The sequence below is a fragment of the Podarcis filfolensis genome (genome assembly GCF_964270895.1).
Source record: "Podarcis filfolensis genome assembly, chromosome: 5".
Lineage (NCBI taxonomy): Eukaryota > Metazoa > Chordata > Lepidosauria > Squamata > Lacertidae > Podarcis > Podarcis filfolensis.
Window position 1 is genome coordinate 28,641,995 of NC_139608.1, and position 17,328 is coordinate 28,659,322.

The following is a 17,328-nucleotide window of genomic DNA, read 5'->3' on the forward strand; positions in this document are numbered from 1 at the left end:
GTATTTCTCCGTTCAGGAATCTTCCAGGCAGCCCACAAAAATCAGCTGCTGAGAGGAACGACCATTTTTCACAACCAACCTTTGCTCTGTACTGAAATGTTTGAGATAAAATATACTGGAGCACTCAGACTGGAGCGCAAGAACAATAACTGACCAGATGTCATGCAGACACTCTGGCCTTCTCTAGTGACAGGTCCAGTGCAAATTGGGGGGAAAAGGAGATGTTATGGATACCCAAGAGGCATCAGTGTGACAAAGGGAAGATCACCCAAACCAAATTCTTATTCTTACCAGCAGGGTGGTCATGCTTGGGTCTTGACTGTCTCACTGACCCAAAGACTCACTAAGGGACTGATACTGCTGATAGGGCCTCCTTGGCACATCTTTCAGGTGTGTGAGGTGTGAAGAGCAAAGGCCATCATATCACTGATGTGATGTCTGAAGTCAAAGACAGGCAGCAGGATACACCGTCTCCTGGCTCTCACCTTGGTACCAACCTGTTGTATTGAGTTAGAGACTGTAACAACCCAAAGTTCAATCATTCCCTCTCTTTTGCTTCTTTGTTCCAAAGGCAACTGTGCTACAGCAACAAAACTCAAGGTAAGAATCATACACTAGTTAGCTGCCACACAGATGCTCTTTTGGATGAGCTGGTGACAATATGGAATGAAAATGTGACGTTGAAAGGTATCCTCAGACTCCAGGAAGGATGTGACAATCTCCCCCAATACCACTCAGAATAAAGTGGCTGTTCTACCAAGCCACCAGGAGAAAAGAATTTGATTTTTTACACAACAGCAAACACATTTTTGGAAACAAACATTATACTGCATGATTCTTCTTCACTAAATTTAAGGACAACCTTTCCACAGTCATTTGAAACTGAAAATCAGGTAGCTTAATTGATCAGTATTAGATTTTTTTATATACACGTTCATTTTATCAGGGATACTCCTCAAATAGAAAATGCTATTTTGAGGGGCCAAAACACATACATGCACACACAAAAACACAGCTCTATTTAAGCTGAAGTGTGAAATATATATATTTTATTCTTTTAAAAAAATCACAAGATTGCTTGTTAATTCACAAACCATAATTACCAGAGACAAAACATGTAATGTACAGGAATGTTCAATCTCACCTCTTCTAACACTATTCCTCAAAAAAGATTAACCAAAATGATTTCCGGGAGCTTGTGAAGAGTTGCTTTAAAAATAATCATTTAAAAGTCGAGGGCATCTTCATCAGCAACACTTGCAGAAGTTTACAATAAGTAAACAGGAGGCTGTGATAACCACCAACTTAGATGGCTCAAGGATTAGACAAATTCATAGAGAAGAGCATTAAAGGAGAAGAATGCTTCTGAATACCAGTTGCTGGAAACCAAAGTTTTTCCTAGGCATCTGGTTGGCCACTGTGAGAACAGGATGCTGGACTAGACGGGCCATTGGCCTGATCCAGCAGGCTATTCTTATGCTCTTAAATGAGTAGTACTTGATTCAGTTCAAGTATTACTGTTTGAAAATTGAAAATTAGTAAAGACTAAATGTAATGGCAAATTCAGTGGCCACAAAGGTAGATATATATTAAATGCACCTTTACAAGTAATTATCCTGGACTTTCCTGTTGTGGTCCTGATGAATGTTGCTCCTCTGAAGCTATTTCCACTTAAAAGTAAGTTCCCTTTGGCAGCAATGCAAGTCTTTCCCCAAATGCAAGTCTTATCCCAAAGAAGGTTAGCATAGGTGGTCACAGGACTCTTTCTTGAAGGACAAAAATGTAACAGCACAAATGCTAGCTAGATCCTAAAATAAAAATTAAAGCACATTTGCTGCACTTGCAGTATAGATTGCAGATGAAAACTAGTACTCAATTATGTACCGGATCAGTATTTCTGAATATAAAAGACCTACAAAATCATCAAAGAGATTTATATGTAGTGCCAATACTGTACTCCTGAAATCTCTCCCAAATTTAGAGCTCTCAGCACTTGGCAAGACAAAAAAACATTTTGTATTTTGGTTCTCTTGGGACAACACTGATAAAGGAAATTACAGATGCAAAACTGAAGCCTATCCAAACAATATCCTGTGCATCTCAAATGTTTTCATATTTTTAAACTGAGGATCTGCTGATGAAATCCAGAAAACAAACAGATTACGTCAACAATATTTCTGCTACATTAACATCCAGATGTTACTTATGATGTGCATATGGGGGGCAGGGAGGAATAGAAAGGGAGAGGGAGAGGGAGATCCTGGACAAAACTCCTTGGAGAGGTAGTTGTGTCAATGCTTCAAAAGCACAGAACCCAGTCAGTAAGTAAACTCACATTCGAACATAAAACTTACAGGATGAATCTAAATATGCTATGAAAAATACTGAAAAGATTGAAAGCAACGAAAGTTCTCCTACTTGGGCTTTGAAAAATATACAAAGTTCAGACCTCTTGTGTACAAAAAGATTTAAGTGTTAGTACTTTAATATATTTATACACTGAGTGTCACTTTATTACCTAAAAAAGATACATCACTAGCACACAACTGTGCCTAAAGGCACTGCAGAACAGCTGCCAGGAGCTTCTTTTTACACACCATAATGTTTAGTTCTTAAATTATACTGAAAACAATATGGATGGGTTTAACCAATCAGCGGATCTAAAGAGGGCATATCCTAGCCAAATAAAAGCTGTTATCTAGAAGCCCTCAACTGTATCTTGAACTTTTCTGAGGCACATCAAATTCTGTTCCAGAGCATTTGAGACGTAAATTCTGTGCAGAGAAGCAGCTGGCAGAAGCTTCCACAGTGAGCTCAATGTAAAGCAAGACTCAGCATTATCCAACAATGAAAAGCGTGCCACAAGCCCATCTCACTCAAGTGAATGGGTGCTCCCCACGTATAGTTCCTGCACATCTCTCTTCCCTTTCATTTCAATTGTGCTTGCACAGATATTCCAAGTCAATTGTACTCAGAATTTTTTTTAAGGATTCCAAATAGAAAATAAACATTTTCATTATACATTTGCATCCACACAGTATATATTCAAAACACAAGCAAATGATTATCAGAGTTAAAGAAAATAAACCCAAATACAATATAATTTAAGAACTGAGTTTTGTGGAGCGAGAAATCCCCTTTGGTTTTGTCTGCAGTGGCTTTGAATGTAACCCCAAAAGGAAGTACCTTGCAGGGTCTAAGGGTTTAAAGAAACTTTTTCAACTTCACTTTTAACTTTGGAAGCCCAGAGGCAAAGCAAGTGCACATTTTCCACACACCTTGGTACGATAATTTGCAGGAAACATTATTTTCTGAGAAACTGCTAAATTGATAAAGATCGGACAGTGCTCTGGCAACTGGGAAGAGCCCTTTATATATTTTAGAGACCTGAGAATTTTACCACCTCTCAAATCGATTAAGTCTTTGCCTTCTAAGTTCCTCAACTGATGGCTCTTGTGGTGGAAGCCAGAAGCCGTAGGGTCTCCTCTCATTGCCGTAATGTCTTGGGCCTGTTAAGAAAAGCAAATACCAATCACTGTCATCTTCCGAGATCTACAACAGGCATATTTCTGAGGATTTTTAACATATAGTTTTATAATGTTAGGTCAGACCCAAATCTGCAAGTTGCTGCTGATAATATACTAGGCTCTATAGTATGTGTAACAATTCTGAGTCAAAAGAAAGACTTGTCAATTGAACAATTTACGCTTTCTCATCAATATGACACCCATCCCCTTGAAATTTCTTACATTGGCTCCTATGCATCAAGTGCTGTAACAAAAAGGGGTGACATACACACCTCATATCCCACACTAGTTTTCAGTCAGTGCTCTCTTTTTGTCTCCAGCAGAAGACATATAGCCATCAAATTTTCCAACCCCAAGAAGAGAAAAGAAGTTCAGTTTAAGCTCTCGCTCTCAAAAGTAATTTCTTCTATTGCTGAAAGGAATTTCCAGTGGAACAAATAGTTTGTGGCCATGCAGTGTTGCCTGAATATTTAAAAAAACCTGTCTGTGTTCAATTATCATTTTGGAAAAAAAGAACAAGCAGCAATTGCTAGCAGTTTATGGACGAGCTAAGCTGCAAGTCAGTTTCATGAGAACAACAGGATACTGGGACTTCCTAAAGCAGGGAAGAGGTGAGCTCCTCTTCCCAACTACACATCTATGATTTTGTCAACTAGGGTGACCATCCAAATAAGTGAAGAAGGATGGCTCAGAGAGTCATGGTCTTTTGATTTTGAAAAACAATTGGGCAGTGAGGTCATTTTAGGTCCAGAGTGATGGTGGACCTAAGATTTGTACCTTTGCATTAGCTATTACAAGTTGTGCTGACTACCAACAGTTTATAGGCAGCTTTAAAAAGGACTAGACAAATTTGTGAAAGGTGTAGCTAATAGTAATTGATGTACCTGACAGCTAACTGAAACATCCATGTTCACAAGCAATGTCTCCCTGAATAGCAGATTTTGGGGACGAAGAGCAGGGAGGGCCATCTTTGCTATGCTTGAGCCTCTGGCAGGCTACTATTAGAAATGGGATGGACCTTTCGCCTGATCCAGCAGAAGAGTTATTAGGCATACAGGAGACAGAACTGTGCATGAAGCTGTGGCTCTCTGAGGTTTCTGCCAACCCTGCATGATCAGCTGAAGAGCCAGGCTGTTTGGTTTAAATGTCTCAGCCTTGGGTGTTTAGTTGTATTATTTCAAAACAAATTTTTGTTGTTTATATTGTATGGTTATAAATCGTCTTGAGAATTATGTGAAAGGAGATGAGCAAAGCAAAACAACAAATCAAGCATTCACATAGATCACTTCCTATGTTTTTCCCTATGTTTTTAGCTGCTCTTATTTTTATCTGTAAACCGTCTTGAGGCCCTGTCTGGGAAGAAGGTGGGTATAAATTTTAAAAAAATTTAAAAAATTATAATGTCAATATTATCTCGTTCATTTAGAGGAAATAAGCAAGAACCATACAATTTACTACAATTAGAATATTTATTTACACAAAATGGAAGAGTATTTTTAAAAAATGACATTGCAGCCTACAGTGCCAATATGCAGTTCAATATGCAAAACATAGGACCCTTCCAAGCCCACTTTGCTTGGACCATAACCTTAGTTACTAGCATGAGGATAGCAAGGGACAGCTAAAGGTGGGAAATTTCCTTATATGGATGTTTGAAGCAAGAAACCCAGGAGAACGAAGGAAAGACTGAAATAATAAAAAATGAGAAATGTTCATAAGCAAATAATTGTAGTTCAGATCTCACAATTGCTTTAGGTGAGCAAGACTTGTGTAGTACAATGGGCAGAAAGGAGGATAGATTAAACACAATAGTTAATCACCTTGAAGAAAAGGGAACACTATGCCTGCTATAGAGGAATGGCTGATAAAACTCATGGACTTGGCTGAGATGGCAAAGTTAACATGTTTAATTAGAGAAAAATTATTGACATTTATTCAGGACTGGAAACTTCTTACGGACCACTGTAAACATGACAGCAAATGTGTCAGATATGCTCTGGTTTTTCAGAGTAAAAAGCATCTGTGCCTAAAGTAAATACAAAAACAAGGAATCGAATTTAGCATACACTTTAGTATGTATGGGAGGTTTCTACTGCATCTAAACATCAAGGATTAAAATAGTGACTGCTCTAGTGAACAATATTAATTTAGATGCTGATCATGCTTCAGGAGTTCCAGGAGATGGCACCAAAAGCTCACAGGCAACACATTAGAGGAAAGTAGGACAAACTCCAGTCAACAAAGCATTCCGCATAGTAAGCAGAATTAGGCTTATTTTGAAACAGATGGGCTCTACAGAAGCTGCAGCACTGAATATTATAGAGTTGTTTATTGTCTGGCTGGTTTGAAACCCAGGGATTATTTGCTAGCAACTAGCACTTTCTGTGTCACATCGGGTTTCATCTAAAACAGAATAAAGTGAAAGCCCACTGGGATATATAGATATACATTTTTTCTACTAATCCACTGTTGAATTCAGAACTGAAACTTGCTATTATGTGGTCTATTCAGCACAGGAGTGCTTTTTTTTCTGGAAAGATTAGCAGCATACCCGACATCCTAACCCTGATGTAGAACAGCTAGCTAACAGATTTTGTCAGAGCTGGGAATTGCACAGAAGTACTACGAAAAAATATTTACCACTGTTGGCACTTGTTTTTGAAACATCATTTTAAACACCCTATATTCAATAGCATAAAGAGATCACCTTGGAACTCTCGAGTGCATTGTGAGATGGTCATACTCTAAAAAAGCCTTGTTAAATTTGCAAAGCAACTAACTCCCTTCCCAATCATGAGTTGGGATAGAGCATGAAGAACACTTCAGTCTAGAAGTTTTAAAAGATGCAGTTATTGTATGCCCCAGACTTGCACAAAACCCCTGTGTGCTACTTGTAGAAGAGTTAATAAACTTTTGTTCAGACTACAATGTTATCTAAGCAATAGTAACATGAGGTGTGAGTCATCAAAATTCCACAATAAAACTATTAGCATTATGAGAACAGAGGGTAGTTGGAATGCAACAGTGATAATAAAACAGGGGACTTGAATACTTGAGAAATACAAAATTAGTAAGAAAATGTATTTTACTGAACCAAAGCACTCAATCCAACGTGCTCTATAAATGCTCTTGCAGAGATTGGTCCAGTAAAAGAGGCTGTCAAAGGTTATAAAAACACAGAACACATGATAGACCAAAACCCAATTAACTATGAGTGCCTCAACTACAAATTTTGCCAACTGTCTTTACTTGGTCTTGACTAGATGCAACTTCAGCTGACTCATTCTTAGTCACAGCTAGACACTCCATAAATGTGATGGATTCAGTTCAATTTATCATGGGCTGGATGGAGGAATCCTCATAGAGCAGGATAGTTAACTGGTGGTCATCCAGATGTTGCTGAATTGTGACTCACATTATCCCTGACCATTGGGTAGGCTAGCCAGACTGATTAGTGCTATAATTCAGCAACATCAGGAGGGCCACAGATCCCCTACCTGTCCTAGAGCATAGCAAAGCCCAGTTCTACCACCATCCACAAATTGACAGTGAGGCTCTGCCATTATAGGGAAAGGGAGGCCTGTATGCACTTCCACATCCAATTTGGTCAAGCTAATTCAAGGATCTAATGAGCGTGGGGCCATAAGATGCAAAAGAACAATGTTCTCAGGTTATAGAAGGCAATACTCTGACCCTGACAAAGGGATTCCTTGGATGGTCCTAAGAACAGGACCAATCGGTTCCAGAGTAGTACAAAAAATTATTCAGCATGATCATCATGATCTGATCTCATCAGGATGGATATATGTTATCATGCTGGCAAAGAATCTCAAATCAGTCGATTACACTAATGCTACCCTGTACAACAACTCTAGGCTTTCTTATTACAGTGGTACCTCAGGTTACATACGCTTCAGGTTACATACGCTTCAGGTTAGACTCCGCTAAGCCAGAAATAGTGCTTCACGTTAAGAACTTTGCTTCAGGATAAGAACAGAAATCGGGCTCTGGCGGCGCAGCAGCAGCAGGAGGCCCCATTAGCTAAAGTGGTGCTTCAGGTTAAGAACAGTTTCAGGTTAAGTACAGACCTCCAGAACGAATTAAGTACTTAACCCGAGGTACCACAGTATAACTTTGGTGACCTATATGGTCAATTTCATCCTTCCTACAGGCAGCAGCAATAGGAATAGCACAAGTCATTGACCCAGGAAGTATCACTTTCTAGCATTTCTTGGGGACATCAGGAACTACCTAGAGTAGGTGTGAGTAGGAAACATGTGGCCCTCCAGATGGATGACAATGTCCATCATCCTGGACCATTGGTCATGCCGACTGGGCTGATGGGAGTTGGGACACCAACAATATCCATGAGGAACCTGCATAAGAAACTGAAGGTAACAAACCCAAGAAAATCCTGATAGGTAACACAAGATGTTTACGGCCTTTCTTGTAATGTTTAAATCTCTGCTTGAACATATAATCCAAATGTTTATTTTTATGTATCATTTATGTATCCCCAAATAAGATTATGACGTATCATTTGGCTTCAGTGAAACATTTAGGGCTGCCATATCTTGAAGGGCAATTATGGATCGCTATGACAACTCTCATTTTACATACCCATGAAAAAGAGGCCATGTCCTGGAAAAAGAGGACATACAGCAACCCTACAATACCAAGAATGTTGGTTTATAACTTCAGGCAAGGAACAAACACTAGAAGCAAACAAAGGTTTCTTTTCACAAAAATCTTGTTTGATAACAAACAAAAAACCCAACATATAAAAATGTGGAAAAAATGTGACCTGTAAATAGGCTTTCTGTCTAGGATGTTTTCTTCCTGGTTGCCAACAACTTATTTCTTAAAATAAAATAAAAAAGTGTTTATTATGGAAATATCAAACCAAACACATTTCACAAAGTCTAAAAGAAAATAACCTTGAAGGTCATTTTGAGGATTAATTACTATGTGCATACAAACTATGAAGAGTTTTACAACTTGCTCAGAATCTCTCACTGCAATGGGTAAAGTTATTAGGACAAGAGTTCTTTCTAAACACATGTCTGTAACATGTAGATTTCACAATCAATTTCATAATCAAATAATTTCATAACTGGTTGGAAATTCCCCCCCCCAATTTATCAAGGGGACAAATGAACAGTTTTAGTAACATCTGAACAACTGGCACCAAACGACAACCTCGGTTTTGGCTTTAATTCATCTCAGATGAGAGACTGTTTATTCCCTAACAACACTGTTTGGTCTTGCTAATTATGTTGTAATGCCAGGGCATTCTTTCTTGTGTGTCCAAAGTTCACAAAGAGCTTCTGGGTACTGTATAAAGAATACATAATGCATTACCCAGCAGTTTGTTTTTTTCCTATTGGCAGTACAGCTGGGCTTGTCTTTCCAAACAAAAAACAGCAACGTATACGACAGCACTCTATAAAAGACACACTGATATTACATTCAAGTTGCGGGTGGGAGGGAAATGCTTCTCCACAAAAAACAACAATGGGCATTTAAAATGCGTACAAAGCAGAAATGGGCTGAGTAAATAAATGGGAAGATCTTGGCAATGATTATTGCTCCCTTGCACCTTTTTGCTTAGTCTTCAGCATCACTGCCATTTTTGTTCCAAAGGATGGCAAATAAAAGAATTGGTATAAGTGATACGGTCCCCTGTAGCTATCCTATTTCATTAGGAAAGAAAGAAAGAAAGAAAGAAAGAAAGAAAGAAAGAAAGAAATGCTTTTAAGTCCTATTCAAACCCCTTCATCAGGAACAGGGAACAAGAGCAAAACATGTCAGAGATGTCACCTGGCTACTTAACCACCTTCCACATGAACATACAATTCAGAGATGCTTCTTCTACAAACTTCAAGAGAAGTTTCCAATGGCATGGTGTGTACATGAACAGCCTGCTGCAATAAGGCAACAACCACAGAACAATTTTTTCATAGTATCCACTGGTTCCCAGGGCCTATTTGGACACTGTCCAAAGGTCAGCTTTCCCTCTGAAAGCATGGGGTGGGGAGCATAAAAGTGGCAGAGTGCACTCTGTGTGGGTGGAAGGAACACTAAAAAGACCTTCAGAGATTAAGTGGATCCAAAGTCCTCAGAAAACACTGCAATTTCTAAGTGAGGCACCTCCAGGTCTCCAGTGCAATTAGAGTGGCTCAATAAGAGATCTAAGTTGTGATCATCAAACACAACTATATATGTATATGCACATGGGTGACTTTCACAGGTAGACTCCCTGAAGTCACACTACAGAACTACTCATGTCTTTTCAACCCCCCACTAACCAACCATGCAGTTATTTCTGTGGAGCAAACAATAATTTTCTCCTTCCAACTACTATGACACTATCCCTGATCCAGCATCAATAGCTTGACTGTGCAAACGTTGACTGTATTCACAGGTAACATTAGTCCAAGGTGTGTGGTTGGTTTATATCCTAATGTGCACAATTTCACACCAAGTCAAGGCTCATGGTTTGTTGCTCCTAGTTAGACAAATTAAGTAGTAAAACTGGAGCACTCAAGCTGTGTACACCAACACATAGCTCATGCACATTATGGTAAACAACCACACATACCAATGCAGCCAGCAGGAATGTGAGGGAAATTCCTTTAACTTTGTTTCTCTCATTATAGTTATAACTTCTTCCCCGTATTTCTTCCCTAAATACTATACAAATCAATGCTCTGGATAACAAGGTCTGCACACCAGCAACATCTTGGTTGGCTTTGTATTGTAGAAGCACAACTTATTCTACGCACTGGATGTTTGTTTGTGAATAAGTATAAGTCACCACAGACATAATCCAATGGGTGCTTTCAACAGCCATACTAGAATATACTCACCACTACAGTGGAAACTCGGGTTGTGAACATGATCCGTATGGGAGGCACGTTCACAACCCACAGCGCCGCGTCTGTGCACGCACAGGTCACAATTTGGCACTTCTGTGCATGCGCAAAGTGCAATTTAGCACTTCTGCACATGCGCAGAAACCCAGAAGTAACCTGTTCCTGTACTTCCGGGTTCGGCGCGGTGCGCAACCCGAAGACACATAACCTGAAGCATCTGGTAAACCGAGGTACCACTGTATTTCAGCAGTAGTGGTCATACTACTGGTGGCTAATTTTGATTTCCCCAGATCTGAACCCTATGAAAAGCTGAAAAAGTGGCTTGACTTGAGACTAAATTACTTAATTTCAGCAGGAAAGCAAAAACAAATCAAACGTATTACAATATCTAGGAGTGCTAAAACTGCCTCTCCTCCAATGGCACTAAATATCTTCCTGCCCCGATCTTCAGACACAAACTTGCATTATCCCAAAGACATTACTTCCCTTCTGAAGAAGCAGGCTTCTAAGCAGAGAAAAACTCTTCTGTGCATGATTTTATTTACATCACTGAATGATCCAACAGAGCAGGGCTACTTCTAGGTAAGTCTCTCTTGGCTAGTGTTTCTATACTGGATAAAGAATCCCAACCAAGATAGACCTCTTTCCATTAACATTCTGCTTACTTCGACATTTTATATTACATGGTCAAAACAGTTAAGTGTTTTGCTGTACTTCATTGATTTTACAAGATGAGCCAAACCCATAATTAACAGGTTTATTTGTTTTAGAATTTAAGCATATCTTAATAACAGTGTGTCAGTGAGCTAACTATGGTTGTGGGCAAGATATCTTAACAAAAACAAAGTCCAGCAGTGTCAAAACAAGATCAAGTATTATATGACCATGTTGTTGGTACCCTCCCTGTTTCTATGCCACACCTGTATTTTTTTTAAGTTCCTGTGTGGCACAGACATCCATTTCAAAGCCCTGATAGAGGAAACCAAAGGAATATGAATATGATTTTTTTTTATCTGTGCACAATATATTTTAAGATTTGTGTGCCCACATTTCTGTGATGTTCATCTGTTTCCAATTATTTGTTTGTATTGACTGTATCAGAGACACACCATCACTGACATCTTTTATCTCGTTAGCAACTTCAATGTGTATTATTAGTAACGGAATTTACTGACTTTTTTGTAGTAATTTTCATGTGGGAAGTAAACTAACACAGCTGTGGCTTTGTAAACAGAAGCCAATCATAAACCACTGTATTTCCTGGGAACACAAACTAATGAGCATCCAGAGCTATTTAAAACCATTATTGAACACTATATAAGAGGCAGAGCACTTGGCACTTCCTGCATCCTGGGCCAAGAATTGGAGGATGTATGAAAGTTTTAAATACTTGCATTCTAATAGGGAGAAAGCTGAGATATTACAATCAACTACTGAAATTACAAAGTTTTGAGTTACACAAAGCAGAACTGGAAGATCTATCTATAAGTGTGAATATGAAGACAAGTAGACATTTAAGATGGACAGTCATCAAATAGCCAGAGATAGGGTCTTTTGTCCAGTGGTACCCAGACTGTGGAACTTCCACCACAGGCATATTTGCCTAGCACCAACATTATAATATTTTCTATGCCAAACAAACACTGTCTTATCCTCCTGATTCTCTGATGGCAAATAATACAAATAGGATTATTATTTCAGCTGCTCTTCTGTATATTTGAAGCTGGTTTAAAAAAATGATTTGTAGCGTGCCTTGAAGACCAAACTTGAAAGAAAGGTGGGTTAATTTAAAAAGAGAAAAAAGAGAGAGAAAGGGTCACTTTAAACTGTTTTGTGGAAAATCCATTCAACATGGAATGAGTGGTAGGAGGAAGGCTAATCCTCAAAAGCTACAATTGCTATTCCGGTAATTGTTCTTGCTTTTACCAAGGTTATAAATTTTAAATTCCAGACATGTCTTTAGAAGATGATGCAAGTTATAGTTTCAGACAGTCCGAAGTTAGCCACACTCCAGTGATATGATACAATCACCAGGGTAGGAAAAAACAAGATTCCATCCCCCTGCCTGAAGGGACAATTTACCCCACAGCTGAACTCACATTATTCCAATCACTATGAGCTGCACATAAACAGCAAGAGTAACAGCACACCACACCATGGTGTCATAGAGCTGTCTGCTCTGTAGACATGATTATGCAAATATGCTCTCCCACACACTATGGAGAAGCAGAAACCCTTCAGCCTCACCAGCCAATACCACCCCTAGCATATGACAGATGTTAAGTGTGAAGCAAAACACCCAGAGTCTAACCCGATTGAATTTTTTAAAAGCTTTAATTAGAATAATTATTAAAATAGAAAATGGTCAGACTTTAAACAGACTCAACACACAACATACAATAATAGAAAAAGTCAGTGGCTAACTAAACAAATATGATATAAATATTAAATACAGGCTATGCAAAAACATCCAGCCTTATTCAGTAAAAAAAGTCTCAATCATCCCCAAACCCTAAAGCGAGACAGACTGGTTTTTAAAAACTCCACACACAAAACCTCAAACTCAGAAATTATTTTAGTAATTCATCATTAGTTTCTGACCAATTTATTCTGCTGTTTACTATTCAAATAAAATCATTTACAAAACAGCAGCGGCATTTCCAGGCTCCCTGCCTTCTAGGTCCTAATAGCAAATTTAAAATGAAGGCCCCATATGCTTTCAGACATGTTGTTCCATTGCGTCTTTAAGATAGGAGTGCCAAAACCACCTAAGTGTTTTAAGACTAGTCTGCAAGCCAACACTGCACCTGCTACTGAAAAAAATATTTCAAGAATTGTGGTTGAAAATAGGAAAGAGCACTCACCAAGAGATTTGTGTTATATATGAGACTCTTAGCCTCGGGGTAGTGGGTTTGAGGCCCACATTGCGGGGGGGTTGGACTAGATGTCCCTTATGGTCCCTACTAACTCTGCAATTCTATGAAAGTTCCTTATTAACCAAGTAGAAGCCTGGAGTACCAGGCAAGGTGTTACGATGTGGGATTAAGTGCCTGTTATTCTACCACTGGGTTGAATGGAAATGTCAGCAGGAAATGGCCGCTTGCCTGTCTTTGTGGCAAGTGCCAATTGTGACCTAACGCAGCACCTCTAGAACGCCCCACTGCACCTCGCCATCTTTGTTTCAGGCATTGCAACTTCCCCCGGCCATTGCAGTGCTTCACGGGTCCCTGCCAGGCCCACTATTTGAACTAACCAATTCGCTGTGGCTTGGAGAGCAGACCTGGAGACTACAGCCTTCACTCAGGTCTGCTCCCCAACCATAAATACTGACCAGCACTGCACTCAACAGCTCAGTTGGCCCTGAATAGAGATTTCATGCACGTTGTGATATTGTTGATGTTTTTCATTGTAATGAGAGAAGAGTACGTTTTTGAATCTTGGAAGGAGACAGACCAGGACCATCCTGATCAAAACCATGAACAAAGTTAAACTTCGAGAACAACAGGAAAAAAAGAAAATACAAATTTATGAGGCTCTGCTTCATTTTATTTTTAAGACAGCAGACCTACATAAACATGAACAATGATTCCTTAACACGTAATACACCCTGCATAGGTTCTCAGTAGAAAGTGAGATTTCTTACCTCTATCATTCAGACTATTTCTGAGGGCCCTTTCAACCTGTTCTTCTTCATTCAGTCCACCAGTATACATGCTGTAATCTCTCGATGAGTGTGATGGGTAACCCGGGTATCTAAAATTCTCTACACAGATCACACACAGAGAAAGAAAGTGTGATACCAGGAGTGACTACTATATCAAATTACAGTATTGAATTTGTTCTACGTTTTCCCTCAACCCTACGGAGCAGATTTGTAGAGGGTATGGGGGTGTGGGGAGAAAGAGAGGAAGGGCAAGTTCCATTCCTCAAGTGGAAGTATTTGTGCTAGTGGTAGAACCTCACTGGATACTGACCATTATATCTGTAACTTGCTTTTTAAGAACTAAGAGGTAGGTAATAGTGCAAGGAAAAATCCTGTGCTTACTGTAGTAATCACAAAAAAGAAAAAGATTCTATTAAAGCCTGTTGCAATTCAGCTAGGCCCTAAAAGGATGCAAACCCAACTTTTTTGCACATGTCCCTATTTGCACTGATAATCAGACATGTAAGTGGATTCTGTATGTTTGATTCCTAAGCCCAATCCAGCAACTGAGTCTCCACTCTGTGTGGTCTAGTAAAAATGTCTAGTACTCCAGTGATAGCTTGCAAGGGTGAGCCAAGAGCTGAATTCACCCATTGGATGATCTCACTTCCCCATAAAATAGTTGATCAACACAATTCCAGTTTCTTTTATTAGGCTGCTGTGTGTGCTCAGCATGATCAGGGTGTACATGAATAATGGTACTTGGTTTGCTCTTTTTATTCATGAAGAAGGATAATCATCTTCTGATAAACAGAGCAGCAATTAAAAGACCAGCATAAACCAAAATGCTCTCCTTTCCACCTATCACTGAGAGAAAGCTCACCAGCCCTAACACATCTGGTAATACAGGACACCCCGGCCAGATAGACCTCTCAAATACCGTATTTTTCCGTGTATTTTTTTTATTATTTAAAAATGTTTAAAATTGGGGGTCGTCTTATACATGGATAGTGCAGAGGGGGGATGGGCGATTGGCGGCAACCGCGAGCAGGAGACTGTCAGCGGCGATTGGGTAGGTGATTGGTGGCTGCAGCAAGGCCACCATATCGATATATCGCCCAGGACTTGTATGAGGGGCAGACTGCGATGACAACCTCCCTCAGTGGTATATAGCTATTGAAACAGCCACCGTTCCCGAGTCCCTCTTCCTCCAGCACCCAGCATACTGAGGGAAAAACAAGCTGCTGGTGCTAGAAGCAGAGGGACTCAAGCAGTGGTGGTTTCACTAGCGATATACCACTGAATTAAACTGCCAGTGATCTGCCCCTCATACCGGCAGAGAGAGAAACAATCTGCATGGGCGAAGTGCCGATACAGCTTGTTCCTCCCTCTACTTCTTTAAACTGATTGGCTGAGGAGTGCACCTCTGGCCTCGCCTCAGCCAAGCAGTTTTATGGAGCCTCTAACCCACTACCGCTTGCAGAAGCCTCTGTTAAAATGCTCCTGCTTCCCAGCTGAGGGAGTCCAAACCCCACTCCTGCTTGCACTCAAGTAGGATTGGGATCGGGGCTGCTCAGCTGGCGAGGTGCAGGCTCCATCACACTTTTCCATTGAGGGTGCGCAGCTGCGCTCCCCTCAAGGGAAAAGTTTAAAAGAGCCCCCCCCTTGGAATAAGACCCCCTGCACCATCTGAAGGCAGTCAGGCAGAACATGGGATGTGTTGGGGGAAGGTGGAGACAGCTCAGCAGCTGCATCTGAGTCCCTGCACTGCCTTTGATGCAGCTACCTGTCTCCGCCTTGCCAGGAGGTGCTCCTTTAAACTTCTCTGTTAAGGGGAACACAGCTGCACACTCCGCAATGGAAAAGCATGACGGAGTCTGCAGCCCTGATCCCGCTCCTGCAAGCAGGAGTGGGGTCGGGGATCTCTCAGCTGGGAAGCAGGGGCTTCATGTTCCCCAGCTGAGCAGCCCCCATCTCGCTTCTGCTCACCAGAACATCAGGGCTCGCTCAGTTGGGGGCAGGAGGATTTCCTGCCTACAGCTGAGCAGCAGGCTGGGGCCAGCTGCATTGTCCCCAGCCCACCAGACGCTGAGCTGAAAGCGCCTCAGGTCCCACCATGAGAGCTAAGGCAGTTTCTCCCAGTGCCTCGCCAGCTGGGGCTAAAGCAGCTTGTTTCAACATTGTGGTTTATCGCCAAACTGCGATGTTTTGCTGACGATACATCATGATGTTGAAAACCTAAGCCCATCCCTAATCAGAGCATGTGTGGGCACACACACTCACAACAATATCAGTGCCTCAACTCCAAAACCACCACAGCTACACACTTTATAAATCTGGTTAATGGAAGGAGAATGAATGCATGTCAGCTACATTGGTGAGCAATCCTTACCTTGTGGCTAAACCCAGTATAGATCAAACACCATACTTCCCTTGACTCAGAGGGCAATGGTATTCAAACATTTACATTCCTGACACTGAGAAAAAGGCAGAGGCACCACAAAGCAGATTGAAGCACTACAGAAACAGAAGAGTGCTCCAATCTGCTATGATATTTCCTGAGCACTTTCAGATAAGTGAGTACAACCTAAGTTACTTACCTGAATTGTATCTGTTTCTTTGTTCTGAAAAGTCAGTTTGAGAGCGAAAGCCACCTAGCAAGAATGTATTTAATATTCATAAGAATTTATCATATTGCCCTTTTACAACTTTGAATTTGACAGATTCATCTATCTAGAAGTATAACTGTTACAATTCCATCCTGTTAACATGTCTATTGAGTTTTGACAATTTTCTTCTAACAAGCTGAACAGCAATACCTAAGATGAGGTGGGAAAGGAGGATACTGAAACTGTAGGGAAAATGTCCCTCAACTGCTGTTTGCAAAGCTAGCATATCTATTTTATTTAGAACATTGTACTCTGTTTTAGTGGCAGCCACCACTAAAATACAACAAAATACATAGGACCCCTGTCTTGCAAATGTGCCTTTAAATTGAAACATGTAAAAGTATGCTGTTCATGAAGGATGGCACTTGTTAGTTCAAGTTTGCTTACGAAAGCAGAGCTGATTCACATGCCATTTGTGTTCAGGGTATATTCCTCCCTGCTATACTGTTCACATACACATTATGTGCAGGAGGACATTCCTTGCAAAGAGGATCCCTTAAAGTGAATTCATGCTGGTTTCTAAAACACACAATAATCATTCCCCTCTCTATGATAGATACGGGCACCTTGTCAAGGCTCTGCTATTGTGTGTCCACATGAATAACCCACACAAT

At 40.4% G+C, this 17,328-nt stretch overlaps 1 protein-coding gene across 6 annotated transcripts in view; it reads right to left on the reverse strand.

Moving 5' to 3' along the window:
- Nucleotides 1-1,020: 1,020 nt before the first annotated feature.
- The window catches only part of RHBDD1 (rhomboid domain containing 1), a 30,399-nt gene continuing 14,091 nt past the window's right edge, over nucleotides 1,021-17,328 (reverse strand). For 4 of the 6 annotated variants that reach the window (XM_083613943.1, XM_083613940.1, XM_083613939.1 and 1 more), the window contains 3 exons: nucleotides 16,646-16,699; nucleotides 14,046-14,165; nucleotides 1,021-3,509 (listed from right to left, as the gene is read on the reverse strand). In XM_083613943.1, coding sequence (XP_083470069.1) covers nucleotides 3,397-3,509; nucleotides 14,046-14,165; nucleotides 16,646-16,699 — 287 coding nt within the window. In that variant the 3' untranslated portion in view covers nucleotides 1,021-3,396. The remainder of the gene's footprint in view (nucleotides 3,510-14,045; nucleotides 14,166-16,645; nucleotides 16,700-17,328) is intronic. The other 2 variants (XR_014548082.1, XM_083613942.1) reach the window with 2 other exon arrangements.